This window comes from Oxyura jamaicensis, chromosome 1 (assembly GCF_011077185.1).
Source record: "Oxyura jamaicensis isolate SHBP4307 breed ruddy duck chromosome 1, BPBGC_Ojam_1.0, whole genome shotgun sequence".
NCBI lineage: Eukaryota > Metazoa > Chordata > Aves > Anseriformes > Anatidae > Oxyura > Oxyura jamaicensis.
Window position 1 is genome coordinate 26099604 of NC_048893.1, and position 17408 is coordinate 26117011.

At 37.9% G+C, this 17408-nt stretch overlaps 1 protein-coding gene across 3 annotated transcripts in view; it reads right to left on the minus strand.

Annotated features, from left to right (window-relative positions):
• Nucleotides 1-360: 360 nt before the first annotated feature.
• MET (MET proto-oncogene, receptor tyrosine kinase) overlaps nucleotides 361-17408 on the minus strand; it is a 93112-nt gene continuing 76064 nt past the window's right edge. For all 3 annotated transcript variants that reach the window (XM_035337974.1, XM_035337965.1, XM_035337980.1), the window contains 10 exons: nucleotides 16705-16851; nucleotides 14565-14721; nucleotides 13619-13759; nucleotides 11499-11729; nucleotides 9044-9124; nucleotides 8209-8390; nucleotides 6623-6732; nucleotides 3905-4070; nucleotides 2878-3014; nucleotides 361-2728 (listed from right to left, as the gene is read on the minus strand). In XM_035337974.1, the coding sequence (XP_035193865.1) occupies nucleotides 2518-2728; nucleotides 2878-3014; nucleotides 3905-4070; nucleotides 6623-6732; nucleotides 8209-8390; nucleotides 9044-9124; nucleotides 11499-11729; nucleotides 13619-13759; nucleotides 14565-14721; nucleotides 16705-16851 (1563 nt within the window). In that variant the 3' untranslated portion in view covers nucleotides 361-2517. The remainder of the gene's footprint in view (nucleotides 2729-2877; nucleotides 3015-3904; nucleotides 4071-6622; nucleotides 6733-8208; nucleotides 8391-9043; nucleotides 9125-11498; nucleotides 11730-13618; nucleotides 13760-14564; nucleotides 14722-16704; nucleotides 16852-17408) is intronic.

Consider the following 17408-nt stretch of genomic DNA (forward strand, 5'->3'; position numbering starts at 1 on the left):
CATGAAGAGCTTCAAATGTCATCCCCAACAGCAAGCGCATGAAGAATTTTAAGGCTCTGTGTGGGTGCAGCCTGTGAATAGGGAAGAGACTTTCCAACCAAAGAGACATTGCCAAAATTGTTCACTGCAGTATATTCTGCACTTTTCTCTGAAGCATAGAGTACTGGGCTGATGAACCCGTGTGCTTGATTTATTGGAGCACTCTCCGTATTTTTATGTTTCTGAGTTTTTCCTCTCTGTTACTCTCTTTCACACAGTTCCATTGGTTGCTATTCCCATCTTAGTCAGAAAAAAATGTACAGACTTTTATCAGCTTAATGGTCAAATGTTAACAGTAATAACAGCATTCAGAGCATAAAGTATTACAATAATTCATTTTAATAACTTGTTTATTAGGTCATAACAACAACTATGAACATAAGTACCATTCAGCTCTTCTGCAGATACATGAACTTACTAACATCAAATCTTAACCAGAATCACGTATTCTTACAGGTGTCCCAGACACAACATTAACTTTATTAAGCAAAAGTTCATAAATAGTAAAAATGTCCTCTGTTTCACATTGCAGCGTTCCTCAAGCATGTATGTACAAGTCTGGAGTATCTTCTCCAAATCTATGTGTCATAAACTTCCTTAGCTGTTTTAACAACCATAGAGATGATTTTTTTGCCTGCAGCAAAGCCTTTTGTCCTTGAGCAATCTACAATTAGTATTGCTCTCAGCAGACATGAAAGTTTGTTTCTGAAATGAAAGTGGTGATGAAACACAGTACAATATTATCTGCTCGTAGTTTGCCTACACACTCTGCCCTCATTATAAATCTTTCAGTTATAACACTGTCTCCCAAGAACAACATATCTCCCTTATATCAGTTCTTTATCCACACTACCTCTCTTTGAAGATCTTAAAATGGTTGGCTTGAAGCAACAGAGATATTATACTTAGGGTGGAGTGTGTTTGCAGTCAGTTATCTTCCTTTTTAATATTTACACAGTATTTTTAAGGTTGCTACAATTTATGAATCATGTAGGTTGACATACATTTTCTGAAATGTTCACAGTGCAGTATTTTGTGGCCTAACCAAACCTTGTAAATGTCATTAAAAATAAACTTTTCTTTTTAATATAAAAATAGAATACTTTATGTGTTTACACCAACAAACCCAGTTCTATCCTATACTAAACAAGCTATACAGTAGTATGCACAGAATTCCACAGGAACAGAAATGACATGTGATGCTTGCCCTAAAGCTATAGTACTCCCCTCTAATGAATGAAAGTTTTATTTACTCTCTCTCTCTTCATCTGTTTTTTCTTGTTATAATGTAGAAATAAAAGTAGGTATCATAATTCACTCGGCTGTGTGACCCAAGAAAAGGTTAGGGGGCCTAAAGCTGTTTTCTTCTTTTGAACAGTCTTCTAGCTTCTTAGGGCTGGCATGAAAAAATTATCAACATGCACAGTCTTCTTAGGTCAGGGCTGGCTGCAACACCTACACTCTTTACTCGCCTTTGGCAGCAGCTCCACCCAAGGGTAGGTGGCACACCTTCAGCTCCTTTGCTGTGTGACTCACCAGACAGCAGCTCCATATAGTAGCCAGCCTGCCTGTCTCCTCCACCTCTCTAGAATAATGCAGCCCATGTTACTACATCCCAGGGATTAGCCTGGCATTTAATATGGATGCCTTTGAGTTTTTAGTCTCTGAGAATAGTTATTTCTTTACTGAAAGAGTTGGAGGCTTTGAATTTTTTCAGTGAGTGATCCGTCAATATGGGCTGTTGCTCAAGTGGTTGAATGTTGGAATAAAGTTGACACTAGGAATGCTTTAAGCTAGATGCTTTTCTGCTCATTTTATGTACCGTCTGACTACATAAGAGGACTGGCAAGGCTGACATGCTTATTTTACTGTGCACAAATTCTTTGATGTTAATTTCTGTTGTTGAAGACATTCACCATGAAGCTGGCTCTATTGGCTGTTTATCTTCTAAGAAACTTAGTTAATATAGTGCAAAAATCCAAAGTTTGGACTGTGCGGGAGGAAAATATGTTTTAAAACTCTTGTAAGTATCATTGTTTGTCTTAACCTTTTGTGTGAAAACCATTTCTGCACTGCTCATTATCCTAAAGTACATGCAACAGTAATAGTCCTTCCAGCCTTACTGATTGGTATTCTACATTCTTCTTCATGGCATTAATGAGGAATCTTTGTTCTTGGTCCGAGCACACATTAATGAGAACTAGTGAGAACTAGCTCTGGATGGTAGCAAACAACGTTTCCATTTGGTAAATTGATGCAGTTGTCCAAATACTTGTAAATGACTGTGATGGTTTACAGAATCCCATAGCCTTAAACAATATGATATCACGTCCTTGTACTAGTGCAACTTGGGCAACAACATAAACATGTGCAACAGTGTTCTCACAAAGACCGGGCAGTAAAAACTTGTGGACAAAAGGTTTCATTTTTTCGTTCATACAACTACGAATGGATTTTCCTCTATTTTAGACATACCCGTCATGTGTCTACATCCATGTCTGTATTGTCTTGTGATGATAAAAGAGAAGGATAGGGAGCAATGCACTTCACGTTGACGTAAGTAGCATTGACATGAACATAGTGTTCCCCAATAAAAGTGGAGAAGATTGTTGATATTTTTGAAACAAGTTCAGAAAATGCTGGACGCATCTCAGGTTTTGGATGCCAACACTTCAGCATGACTTCATACCTGCCATTCAAATAAAAGAAGTGTTCAATTATGAAATTATGTAAAAATGAAAACAAAACAAAACAAAAAACATTTTTTTCGCCCCACAGTCTCGGTTTCTGTAACATCAGAACCAGCAGCAGTTGCCGAAGGTTTTGCAAACTACTTACAGTGGATCAGGGCAGTATTCAGGTTGTAGCAGCCTTCTTCCTTGTAATAAGTAAACAGTTATATCAAAAGAATTTACATCAGGATAAGGTGGAGCCCCTCTTGTCATAAGTTCCCATAACAACACCCCAAAGGACCACTAAGAAAACAAAGAAATAAATAATAAGTGATAGGGCTGGAGAGCTTTACATTCCAGTTTTAGAACGTAGTTTGACAGATTTAAGTATTCAAGTGCGTTGGTTTTTCTTTGAGAAGTTATTTTACTGCATTCAGCTTTCTTTTAAGTGGGCTAATAAATGCTGTAGGGACTTGAGGAGCCACTTAAATTAGAGCCAGAGAAGCTCAACCAAATAAAAGAAAAGAAAAGCCTATAGGCCTACTTAACTGGTATAAATTGGCAGACCTCTTTTGAGGTTAGTGGAGTGCTGCCAATTTACATGATCTGATGATCTGACTAAACCTGTGCAAATACATACTGAGAAGAGTATATGTGGTGAAAATTCTATGCATCACAGGCTAATTTGAATCTGGATTGAAAGGAAGGCTAAAATACAAAGTGATCCAGCCAACAAATGACTTCAGCTTATAATTTTTTGTTCATAAATGGACAGGTAAGACTTGAGATTACTGTAGGCAGTCAATAAGACTTTATAAAGCAACAAAGGACTTTCTGAGAACTATTACACTCTAAGAGTGTCAACGTTAACCTGCTGTTTTGTCAAGCTTTCCAGAGCCCCTCCTATAACAAGGTTCAGCTCCAACTTGGCTCCTGGGAATGTCCTTAGTTTCCCTTGGAGTGCGATTAAACTCCTAATTCTTTCCTGAGTAGTAACAGATAATTAGGTCAACATCTTGTTGTTTTGTGATTGGGACAAATGCCTTTTCTGGTTATAAAAACAGTCTCTTATTGTTACATGAACTAAAGTTAAATTCAAATAGAAGTTCTGGTTTGGAGTTAGTCCATTCTTTAAATGCTAGAAGGCAATATGAGAGAAATTAATAGGTGATACAAATATGTTTCTACATTACCACATCTGACTTTGTTGTGAACTTCTGAGTTTGTAAACTTTCTAAAGCCATCCATTTCACTGGCAGTTTAGCTCCTGTTTTATTGTGCACGCTGTAGTATTCTTTATCATAGACATCTCTAGCAAGACCAAAATCAGCAACCTTGACAGTGAATTTTTCATCCAGCCTGGAAAAATGACAAAAAGTATTATCTTCAGCTGAGCAGACAGTATTTACAATGATGGCAGATTATTAAGACCGACTTGCATTTTTGGTACTGTGATTTTGGAAGGCAGTATGTTGTCTTGGAACTATTAACTAATATTACAGTGAAACAAAAAGTGCAGCAAAGTATATTTGATACCCATTTAACAACAGTGAATGAACTCGGGAAATTTCTGATACTGTTTTGATAATAAAAATCAAATTACAGGTCTTTTAAAACAATTGCTCCATACAAATAATCTTTGCTAATAGCCTATACATCCTGATTAAGTGGTACATCATTTCTTCCACAGCTGTTTCTTCTCCTGTATGCTTAGAAAACTCTCATTTTTATTTCCAAATCAAAGTATCACCTTTCCTATTCACTTTCAGTTTGCATAAGGAAGGACATATCACTATCTCAGTGACAGCCCACATCTAATAATGCAGTCCTGTCACTTAGGACGTGTTTGGTGTCTGTACTGATATGGGTACTGGGAGAGAATGGTGGCATAAAGCAAATTCTGCTGGTGTTACAACTCAGCTATACCACGACATCTCCCTAGCTTTGGTCTTCCTAAGCTCAGTGTTTGTTCTGATAAGCAGTATCATTGACAGAAAACAGCATGGGTGTTAGCATGCTTAAACCTATCCTTCATCATAAGTTTAGATCTAGCTACAGCAACCACCTGTTTTGGGGCTTCTTTATAGAATCACAAAATCACAGAATGGGTGAGGTTGGAAGGGACCTCTGAAGATCATCTAGTCCAAAACCCCTCCTCAAAGCAGGGTCAGCTGCTGCAGTTTGACCAGGATCATGTCCAGCTGGGCTTTGAATACCTCCAAGGATAGAGACTGAAAAACTTTTCTGGGCAACCTGTGCATGTCTTCAACCAATCCCACAGAAAAAGAGTTTTTCTTATGTTTAGATGGAATTTTCTGGCTCCTGCTTCTTTACTCCACCATATCAAATATTTATACATATGGATACCGCCCCCCCCCCCCCCCCCCCGGCCCCGCTCCATGCCAGCCTTCTCTTCTCCAGGCTAAACAATGCCACTGTCTCAGCTTTTCCATGTAGCATTTCCCTCTCTTGAACTTTATGAGGTTTCTGTTTGTCCAGTTCTCTGGCCTGTTGAGGTTCCTCTGAATGGAACACAACACTTTTCTGTATTTATTGATATATTAACAAACCCAATACCAATGAATCATGAAATCATAGAATATCCCAAGTTAGGAGGGACCCACAAGGATTACCAAGTCCAACTCCTGCAGGGAGTAGGAGGAAATCCTGATGGGTTGTTGGGAGGACAGTTTATGACATAACTGCTTCCTGTACTCCTTCTAGGATAGTGGAATAGATTCAATAGTCCACGGGGACTGTATTTGCATCCTGGTTTTCTTTCTGATGGATATCACCCCTGTAACAGGGGTTGTGCTTCTGAGCGCTGAATTGTATGAGTCCTCTGGGGAATGGGGGTCTTTAACCCTACATCTTCCTCTCATGTGGTAGCTGCTATCCATTCTCTGAAGTACTGAGCTATATAAAAGCAGCCATTCAGTTGTCAATATGAGATATCCTGATAGCTGATAGCTGTTACTTTCTCCCCCAAGGAAGTATGTGAGAGGGAAGTGTCCTGTTGCTACTCCTTGGACTTAGATGAGATTAAACAGGACTCTTATTCAGTAACCCCATTTGTTCTTTGTTCTTAGGAAACCTGAAAATCATGTTGCTTGCTATTTTTTTCCCTGAAAAAAAGCAGCAGCTGCAAGAAAATTTTCTTTTCCAGAGGCTGTTCAACTGTGTGTGCACACTTTGAAAAAGCATTAGAAGCCTAATGTTGCAAGTGAAGAACCTTTTTGCAGGCAGAGTTCCAAATTATCATGTTAAAAATAAACTCTGTCATTTAGTACTGTATCTCATTAGTTCACAACATAGGTGATGAATCAGCATAATGCTCTTTGCAAATACTGTATCAGTCTTTTCGTGAACTGAACTGTCTGGCTACCCAGAGACTAGTAAGATTCTATGCATACTCTCATTTTTTAATGTAAATTTGTGTGCACATTTGAGACAAAGTAAGCTCATGTAATGAAAAATTACCGTCAAGAAGTCTCACTGTTGTTTCTTTGTATTCCTGTTTTTCTCACAAAGTTCCCTACTGCTAGGCGCGGCAGCAGAGACGTGCTGCTTCTGAAGAGGTTGGGTGGAAGCACAGCAAGTTGAGACAACAGCAGTTTAACTTCCCTAAGGAGATGCCTTTTAAATTCTCTAACCAATGGTTTTGAGAGACTCCACTTTCACCTCAACTTTTCTTAATTCCCACACTCAAAAAAGCTTATGTGTAACAAGTGAGCCTTTAGCAAGCTGAGTAGCTCATCAGCATGCAAGACAAACATCGGTTAATTGTGGAACAATGAAAAAACTCCAGTCTGACTAAAGAAGGAGAATCCTGGAAACTTTCATTTACCTCGTCTCACTGTCTTACACAAAAGAGTGTGATAATGTAGCTAGAAATAGATGTTTATACTTACATACAGTTTCTTGCTGCCAAGTCTCTGTGCACAAACTTTTTGCTTGCAAGGTATTTCATCCCTTTTGCAACTTGAAGGCCAAATCCAATTAAATCTTTTACAGTTGGGTTCTGTAAAATATAAACATTCATGATATAATGAATGCAGAAACCCAAAGAGCAGATGCTCATAGTAAAACTGGCCTAAGTTTAGTCAGGTTCTTACATCCAGTGAGGAAACACTTGATGAAATCAACAGAACTGAAAGACTCCAGAAGAGTGGAGTTTGTAGCATAAGCAGCATTACCTGGGTTGGGAAGCTGAACAATATTCTGCAACTTCAACATCACAGCTGATAAACAGAAATCACATTTGTGAACTTAGAGCATGTAACTCAGTAGAAGTTGCTAACTGTGAACTTGGAGCTCATCAGCTGGAAATGGCCAGAAAAGAAGGCAAAATATCTGGGGCAAAATAAGTGCAAGCTATCATCAGTATGGAAAAGGTGAATGAGACCTTAGCAGTTACCAGGGAAAGACTGGTAATTCTGCTGGTCTACAGCTAATTCTACTGGTGAGACCTTACAGAAAATGTTAAATATAGAAATAAATATAAAAATAAACCTGTAATTCTTTTATCCAACAACATGACTTGTTATGTGACAGTAAGGTCCAACAGATTATTGCTGTGTTGACATTGTTCCATATCCTTTTCTTCTGTGCAACAATCCTGTTCAACTGTGGTTATTGTTCTATTTATTTCTGGGAGGCCCATGGCACTATACACAAGTAAAGTCTCTGGTGTTTGTAGAATGAAATAAGCTCAAAAGGGAAGAGGTACCTACCTTACAAAGCTTAACTCCTCCAACAATTTTCCAAAATGCTTTTTTAAAAAAATAAATTACTGGCTATTGCTGATTGTTATCAATGGCAAAATCCCATTGGCTCAGAAGTTATTTTATATTGCCCTACCATTTGGATATGAGTCAATATTACAGTATAAAATGTACCCGTAGTCTCATATTTGAGAGAAAAAAGCAAGGCCTACATGAGAAATCTGTAGCCTTTCAATGAAAATTAAGAAAATCTCTGATGAGAAAGTAGTTTGTATAACAATTAAAAAAATAACAATTACTGGTTTACTCTCTTGAGATAAGAATTAAAAATATTGATAACAGGACTGTGACACTCTCTAGCAGGATGTGAAGATCCCTTACCTAGGAGCTGGAAGTGCAGATGGTGACAACTGGCACAGCTGTTACTGAAGTCAATGGAGATATGCCACTTTAAACCAGCAGATGGTTGGGCCCCTTGACTTAAATCTCATAACCACATTTGTTTATAAAAAGGCTTATGGATGGGAAATGAGAAATACTTATTGCTGATAATTTCTGGGAAACATTGTAGAAGGGAATTTGAGGGGGAAGGGAAGGAGTGGCAATGCTGTGGTTGGGCTCAGTGCCAGCCTAGGCAAGTGCCAAAGGTTAAGGTGTAATAACAGCAGCAAGCTATATATGTAATGTAATTATCAGAGCTTATAACATGTGGTGTTGGAGCAGGGTGTGGCTAGACTTGCATTATTGCTTCATTGACCTCGCTGTATACTTACATGAGTCTCATTCCTAATGAAGTTTCGAAGGTCTCCGTGTTTCATGTATGGGAGGACAACTAAGGGGGATCCTTCATTAGGCAAACAGATTCCCAGGAGCGACAGAACATTGGGATGAGTGAAATCTTTCATGATTATTCCTTCTTTCAGAAACTGAGCTACTTCTTCCAGGTCTGTTATCCCTGAGAAATCCAGTAATAAAATGAAACAAATAAAAAAAATATTGAACTATGGTTCATTTCTGTACAGCATGTCTTTGCACAACTGAAACTGATAATGAGAAGCTACAAATGTGCTCCTCACCTCCCACAATACAACTAGGCTATGCACATAGTTTTTCTTACAGTGACCAAATGCACTGTTTTTATTTATTTTTATTTTTTTTTAAATTCATTTTAATTACAATTCTCTTCTTCTTAGTATGAATGGAATAACAACACTTGAATAAAGCCTTTAATAAATTTTGTTACTGTCTCTTCCTGTTTTTCCAGCAGCTTTGCCTGCTGCTTAGCAATTTAATTTCCAAAAGCAAAACTTAAGTAGTCAGTAGAATAAAAAATGACACTGTCTTTCCCTTATTTTCCTCTGTCCTTTTCTTTATAGAAAGAATACATGGTCATTTCATTTGATGAACAACTATATAAGAATCTTATATAGCATATATTTTAGATACCTCATGGTATCTAAAGTCATAGAAGTTGCTCCATAGATAAATTTGATTCAGCTGCAGCTAAGATTTTTTTATTTGTGTAAGTACACTTCACTGTAATTGACTAGTTCACTTCAGTTTTCTTTGGAATTGAGGTAATATCTCGCTATCAAACAGTTAACTCACTATTCAGTGACTTCACAGCACAGTGAATTTTCCTGCCATCATTATCCAGCAACGTTCCATGGTACACACACCCAAAATGTCCTGTGTAAAAAATGAAAAAGATTAGCTTTAATAAGTAAAATTAACTTTCTGTTATTTTCCACTGGATAGCAATTATGCTTTAAGAAAGAGATCACCCTCCATTTCTGTCCAATTCCCAACACTTGTAATGTGCACTTCAGAACTAACACATAAAACTGTAATTACATAAAATGAAAACTCTATTTGCAGCATAATTGATATTTCTTTACCTAGATGAAGTATATAAATAATGACAAGGCTGGCACCACAACTGCTTCTTATTCTTGCAATGACTATGCACACAAAAACCATGTCAGCTCATTGCCACCATACTCTCCTGTTGGATATATGGAGAAGGGCACTGGAAGGTACAAGGCAGCAGCAGTTAGAAGGAGCTGATGTGCCCAACTGCATCAGTTGTTCCCAGTGGTGTGTAATTCCATGCTAACTGGTCCACTAAATTGTACAGCCTCGATGTGTCTTCAGTGGTAATTTGAGGCACTGTGGGCTTCCTATTTTTCAGATCTTGCTATTTTATAGAAAATGTTGGGTGTTAGAAGTGGTGTGTTGACCATGAAAAGTTTGGGAGTTGCCCTGCTGATCAGAGATTAACCACATCATTGGGAGGTAGTCTGTGGTTTCTGCCATGGCCTAGTTCCTAATGCAAAGTATCACTGAAAAATGATGAACACAAATTGCCTTCTTGTTGACAGTCTAAGCAGTGGAATAAACTGGAAGGGACACATAAAGCCTTCCTGAGCCTGTCCCTTACTGCCAAAAAAATGGGGTAGTCTGCAGACTGGGGAGCCCTAGTGAGAAGTCAGCTTGACCAGTTTGGAAACACAGAGAACTGTGACATCAAGGCACATGCACTAATTAATCCAGATAAGATTATGTACATTCAATGGTGACTTTCCTTCATAGGTGTACTACTTACTAGGCAATATGTAAAATATTAATATTTGCAGTTAGAAAGCAAAATATTTTTTTTTCCTTGTTTGTTTGTTCATCTTCTTTAGTTTTTAGTTTTTGTCAAGTGCGAGTTCTGCGGAGACCACAAGACTATTTGAGTGATACTACTAGGTTCCGGTTATAAGCACTGGTCAGAGCCTTGTTGGCTTTGATTGGCAAAGTTTGTTTTATAAAAGCAACTCAAATCCCACCACACAAAGATTGTTAGGAGCCTGGGCACAAATTCTAAAGCTTAGATTGGGTGTGTCTGAAATATTTTTGAGTTTGGCCCTTTTCTAGTTATGGAGGTGAAAATTAAAAAAGGCTTAATTTATTTGTTGTCATTCCTGATTTTTCAGCATTTAAAAATGGGAAATACTTGGCCTTCTCTGAAACAAAAAAGAAAAGCAAAAGGCCCACCCTTACTTTGGGGATGATGAAGTGTAATACATGGAAGGGAAACACACTGACTGTGTATCTGATTTCTGGCTATTTTCCTGCAGAAGAGACATCAGGAATATCATTTATAGCTATTTATTTATCAGAATTTTGATACTCAATGGGAGACCTCTTATGCATGATCTGAAGAAGTACTGAAAATCTAGTTTCCACTTGGGTTACTAGTAGGTACTCAATAGTATGGATCTTAATAAATACCACTAAGAGAAATACTGACTCTGGCTATGAAACTGGGAGAGAACCCACTAAGAAGCTGTTGAGGAATAGGGGTGACCGGAAAAGTTCAGAAAAATAGGAGACTTACTCACTGGGGACAAAAATAAAGGGATGGGAATCAGGAGCAACACAGATCTGCTGTTGGGATGAAAGAGAAATGAAGGGGAAGAGAGAGCCTTCAACAGGAGGAAACAGTGAACTCTTCAGAGCTGGGGGAAACTTGTGAAGGACAAATGGGTATGTGCATTCACCTGACCCATGGGGACTTTTACTGAATGCATTTAGTCACTGCGGGGATTTCAGTGTCATACAGCAATCCTGCCGGCTCTCAGGGTAGTTTAGGATGCACTGGTGATTCCTCCTTAGCATCCCCTGCTATTTAGGTGTTTGCCTTCAGCTTGTGTAATGTTCTGCTGTAGCCTACACTGCTCTGCAGCCTCATGGATCAGATTTTTGGTGGCCTGGAAGAGGGTAAGAGTGAGGCAGCTGAGGGGGATCAGCAAATCTCTTGAGTTCAAAGGTATTGTGTTAAATGTCAGGCTCCTTCCCTTTTCTGCTGTCTTCTCCAACTCATCAAACACACAACCCCTCATCTGACTTCAAAGGAGAACCTCCTCAGTTTTCCCCTTGACTCGGTGCATGGGATGCAGTTCTGTAAGAGGTAAAAAGCCTGAAAAACCTCCCTATAGATACCTTATTCAGAATGTTTTACGATGAATGGGTGTGCAAAAAGAACACCAGTCTGCAAGGCAGAAGTCACAGTACTTACCTCTTCCTATTACTTCACTGAAATGCACAATCAGGCTGTCAGCACCAATAACCACATGCTGGACTTCTTTGACCAGGTCAGGATTTAAGGCACTGATATCAATGTGGACGTTGGTTTGAAGAAGTGGACTGGCTAAATCTGAATCCCCACTGGACAGAATTGGGGAGAGGTCAGAGTGAGGATACTGGGCAGGTCTGCATGATCCATTCTGAGACATGCTTGGAAACTGATCTGCAAGATGAACATAACATGAACTGTTATAATCCTTTCAGGCTCCCCCTCAGAAAACGAACAACTTTATTTCACTGGTGAGCTAGGGTTTGAGTTTACTGGTTTGGAATTAGCTTAGATTTGCAAAAGTTTTGCTCACAAAGGGAAAATGAAAATATGCACTGCTAGTCTGCCAAACTCCAGGAAAACCATGTCACTAGAAACTTATCCTTGTCTCAACTCTACTTAAAATAAATAAATAAAGTAAATGGAAATTTGAAAGTAAATGGAAAAACTTCCACTTTTCTAGGGGATCAAATGAGGTCTTGTCACTTCTTGCCAAGTGTAGTTTATGGCGTTTCTAGTAACTGGGAGTAACAAGAGTAAAATGGAAAAATGACAATAATATGGGAGGAGGAAGTAGTGAACAATTAAAAACATGAAACCTTGTATTACTGTCATGTTCTAATTTGATAGGTAGCTCTACTTTTCATGAAGCTTTCCAAACTGCTGGTGACTAGCTATATTTATCCAATGGTAAATATTCAACCAGGGAAATGCCTAGAGGTGATTCATATCCTGTAACTACTGAAGATAATACAGTTGGTGCTACTCATGAAAATAACATGAGCCAGCTGATTTAAAATAGCAGAAATTAAAATGCTTCAGTCAAGCAAGGAGTATTTATTTGAGAAAATTATTTTTGTCGATATCATGTTCACGTATATTCATTTGCTTTTGTTTAGATGATTTTTCACGGCATTTTAAGTAATAGAATCAAGGAACCAAGTTTAAAATACACCAATTTTGGTCTGGAATGATTCCATTGGAGTCTGTGAGCAGAAATTAGCCCAAGGTCAAGAATGAAAAAAGGGAATAAATTTGACAACAGAGATTATCAGTTACCTTATTGCACAGACATGCTTTATATATTTATGTATAAAACCTGAGAGATTTTCACATAGTGTTAGCACACTAGGTGCAGAGAAAGACTCAGTGTTGCTCTACCTAGAAGCAAAAATAAAAACTCTTCCATTTACAAAACCACTTTTATATCACCAAAAGCAAGTATCTAATAGGAATGATAAAATTAGCTATAATTGCGGAATAATTTTCACAGCTGCTACATGTAAGAGTCCATTTTTTCTAATGTTCCTGTCATTTTATTCTTTTACAGTAATTGAAATGAACATTCCTATGGCAATAGTCAGTGAACAAACCTCCTTCTTTGGGGTGTTCTCTGCAGGGCTTTGCCAGTGCATAGTGGCCCCAGGATCACTGATGATTTACCTCCCAACAAAGATCTTTCCACAGTTTTGTTCCTTGTACCACTTTCCCTTCTGAACACTGGCACAGGCTTTCCTTTCCTTCAGGAATCTTTCTGTCAAGAAACTTCCTGTGCCAGCTGACAGCAACAATTAAAGAATCACAGAGGAAGCTGGGAACTGGCATGGCTCTCAGACAGCTCCATGATTGGGAATTGAAAAGGTAGAATAAGGATTTGGAGTGATTTCTACTAAGATGCATATAGCAGTCTTCTACCTGGAATAGTACAATAGTGTGCCTACACAAAGACTAACACACATCTGTGATTCCTCAAATATCTTAGTATGATAACTCCTAATAGTTAAGGACTGTTTAGTGGTAACCAGAATCATGGTTCCACACATCTTATAGGACATTTTCATGCATTCTTTGCACCTCAATCTTTGGAAGCACCAGAGAAAATCAGTTCAAATAGTATACCTGCAAATAGTAAACCATGCTAGTCCCTATACAACAGAGACACAGACAAAACAGATCAAAAATTGAAATTAAGATATCAGTCAATATAGCTATAACCTGAAGACAGATGAAAAGCAAGATGTATAAAATGGCACAGTTTGTACAGATTCACAGTAGAAATGTACCTTCTAGAAAAGTTGATCTGTAATCTACAGATTCACTTGAGACCATTTCTGTTGTTGGACTTACACTCCTTGCGCTCACCAGCCTGTCCAGATGAGGAGTGTGAACTCTGCCATCATAGCGCACTAGATCACTTCCCAGATCTGAAGGGAGAGGAGAAAAAAAATATTGGAAAACCCTCATGTTTACTGTATGCCAGCATTCAATTAGGTATTAATTTAAATTTAGATGTTCTGCTCTGTTGGGAAGAGGGTCAGGTTGTTGTGGAGGCAGCTATGGACAGGACCTGAACTTCAGCTATTTCAGTAGTACAAGAATTGCTGTAACTTGTATTAAAGCCCCATTGTTGGCCATACTGAAAGATCCAAAGGAGCTTTGAAGCCTCTGGGGCCAGCTTTGTGACCTGACTGTGATACCACACTGGGTACCTGTTTAAATAGGAGCTCCCTCCTCCTTCCTACTTGCATAGCACAGCATTTCCCACTGGAAGGAAATTCAGACACAGGGGAGAGAAAGGAGGCACAGTTTGATCAATTTCCTGATTTAGGTGAACAGGACACCAGGATACTGCAGTGCTCTGTCTTGCACAACCTAGGCACAGCCTGAAGGACTATAAGGCCACTGGATGAAGCTGAAATACATGTGGTTGCAGGTGTGTCATTTACTTGTCCCCTCTTCTAAGGCTGACAGGGGAAAAGAAGTTACTGTTTCCCTAATAGCTTAGAATTTCCCGGAAATCCTTCTCCTGTAGGCATAGCATGGCCCTTCACCCAGCTCAGGCAACAGCCAAGGGCTGAAATGCAACTGAACACTGGACTAGATTGTGAAAGTTTGGCTGACAGGTTACAGAAGGGTATTGCATGGCACTTAAGCAGATCATAAATTGGAGTATATTTAAAATCTAATATACAAAAACTGAATTATTTGATGAAATTGACTATGATGGACCTTTAATTTGTTTGTTCTTCCTTCTCCAGAAAAAAAATACCAAAATGATAAAAATTAAAACTGATGTTGAAACAACTCCAGCAATTAGTCCTGTGAAATTCTGATCTTGCTTGATGAGCACTTTTCCAATAACTGTTGACAAAACTTCTTGCTTCCACTGAAAAAAAAAGAAAAAAAAATGTAGATAGTGTGAGTGTGATAATATTAAAAGACAAGTAAGAAGAAGATTATTAGTACTGAAGTAAAGCTGATATATCCCATAACAATTAAATCTTGACTTTATGATGCTCTACTGAGATAAGATACTGGGAGTGAAGAAATTACTATATTAAAAAAATATTAAAAATTATATTATTATACATGAAATCAGTTCTACATTTTTATGATTCATTATATACTTTCAAGAGGGACATGGCCATGTATGTGCTACACCACACAAATGGTACACACACTCTGGATAACAGGATCCCACTGCTGCCAGACGCTAATTCAAAATGCTGAATTCACACCTTTACTCAAATGGTGCAGGGAAGTGAATGGGCCTGTGGATACATGGGCTGAGATGTACGTTAGAAAAAAGACTAAATGTCTTTGATATGTGTCCTTCTGGCATAACCACTCTGTAACATCATACTGTCTTTCTGTTGACAGTGTGCCTGCATTTTAGTTCCCAAGGTCACGTGAGCCTGTCCCTTGCCAGCTTCTAACTTGTTGACAGTTTAAAGAAACAAAACAAAACAAAAAAACAACCCCCAAAATCAACAACCGAACAAACACCGAGCAGCTAACAGGGAAAAACTGTTTTAAATCACACGGCACTAGCTCAGTCAGTTGGAATGCATTTGGCCATCTTTTCTCTTCCTCCCGTGGAATTCATTCCTCTGGGTACTGTAATGATGGATTTGCCCGTCAAAAGAGCAAATTTTCTTCTTCGCTGGGCAGACTTCAATTTCTGAGGCTCCTTGCCAGTAAACAAGCAGAAACCTTATTTAACCCCTTTATGCTGTATTCTTTTCTACATATGGAATATGTCACATGTATCTGTTTCTTAGAGGTTATGGCCTACTGTCACACTGTAGAACAGACTGAATGAAGTTGAATACGTAAAAATACAAATAGGTGCAGAATGTTAAATATGCACAAATATTGTATGAAACTAGGCATTTACAAATATGAGAAACAGATTTGCCAAAAGAAGAGCTCATTCTAAACTTGCCAAGAAACTGGATTTGTACTTTTCAAAGCAAATTCATATTAAAATAAGTTAAAACTTAATAGTTGCTGTATTAATAAAATAATTTAATGATTATTATTTACTTAGATTGTAGTAACACGTGAAATACCAGGATTTCATTGAGTTTACATAGACTTTGATCCTGGTCACACTTAGCTGACTTCCAAAGTTTCCACAGTTTTCAGTGAATCAGAGTCCATGCACAGCAGATTTCATTTGTTCAGATGTAACCCCCTCCCTGTGCTTTTACATTTTTATATTAAAAAAAAAAATAAAAAAAATCCGAAGGATTTGTGTCTTATACTATGAATCAGTTGGTAAAAACTGCCTACAGTTTAAATCCTCTGTAGAACTCTGAATGACTCTAGTGAGACCACATTTACAACAATGGTGAAACTCAAACATTTCTCCTCAGTGTCTGCATCTTACAGAACTAATGAAACTAAATTATATATATTTATAAAAAAATATATATATATATATAAACATAGAAAAAAAATCCTTCAGAAAGGATCTGATCCTATTGACTGTATCAGAATATTTTTCTGAAAAAGGACTTGTGAGCTCAAAAGCAAACCTACTCGATTACAGTTTCCTGTCCTTCCCTCTATGGTTCCTCTCATCTTTGGACTAAGAGCTAACATTTTGTTTCTGTGCTTCTTAGTTTCGGTCCTGTTTTATGCCTAGGGCTCCAGAAAGTCTCTGTACAAATGGGTAATAACAGCAATGATGTTTTTAAATTATTTTAAAAAAGTCAATATTATTTGAATTTCCATCCCAAACAAACAGGGATAGAGATATCTCTGTAAACACAGGCTTAGGCCTATATTTGAAGTTTGTAGGTTCAATGGTGGCATTGATAATAAAAGTGACATGAATATTGTATGTGTGGCGTAGCTGCCTCACCTCTATATTTAGCTCACTGTTGGATTTCAGGAGATCACTTGGAACCGTACACAGAATTGATTCTGACTGCAGGAGGAGGTTTTCGCAGCTTTTATTTCCAACTTTTAGCACCTCTCCTTTAACAGCTTCTGAATCAATATAATTTCCCTTGGAAAGAAAAAAAAAGAAAAAATCAATTTAATATTACATAACCACCTCACAGAAGTTAAGGAGAAGGCCTTTCATTACCTTGTAAAATGTTTTTAATGGAAAACCAATTGTGGAATAAAACAGACTAACACAAGCTTACATTTCCCTGTTGATGTGCGTATGCCAGGTTTATTCATGTAAACGGGAGCTTGACTGACAGGCCAGAGAGGGGGAGATGATAATGTTTAAGGATAAAATCTCCTGTCACTAACTCATACAGCCCATAAGGACTCCTAAAAATGCAAATGTTTGAGGAATAATTTCTGATCACCCTGTTTAGATTTTTGCATAATTTGCACAAGAAAGAAAGCATTATGTGATCCTGTTGTTTATACAAAACTGTCATTATATTATCCACAAACTAAAGGCATCTCAAATATTTTGTTTTGCAACTAGTTATGGTTGAGGGAGTGAAGCTTTCAAAAAAGAGCGAGCGAATTATAATCATAAAAATGCACAAATCTTTCAAAATCACGTTCCATAGACCGAAAACGGAACAAACCTGGTAAAAATGA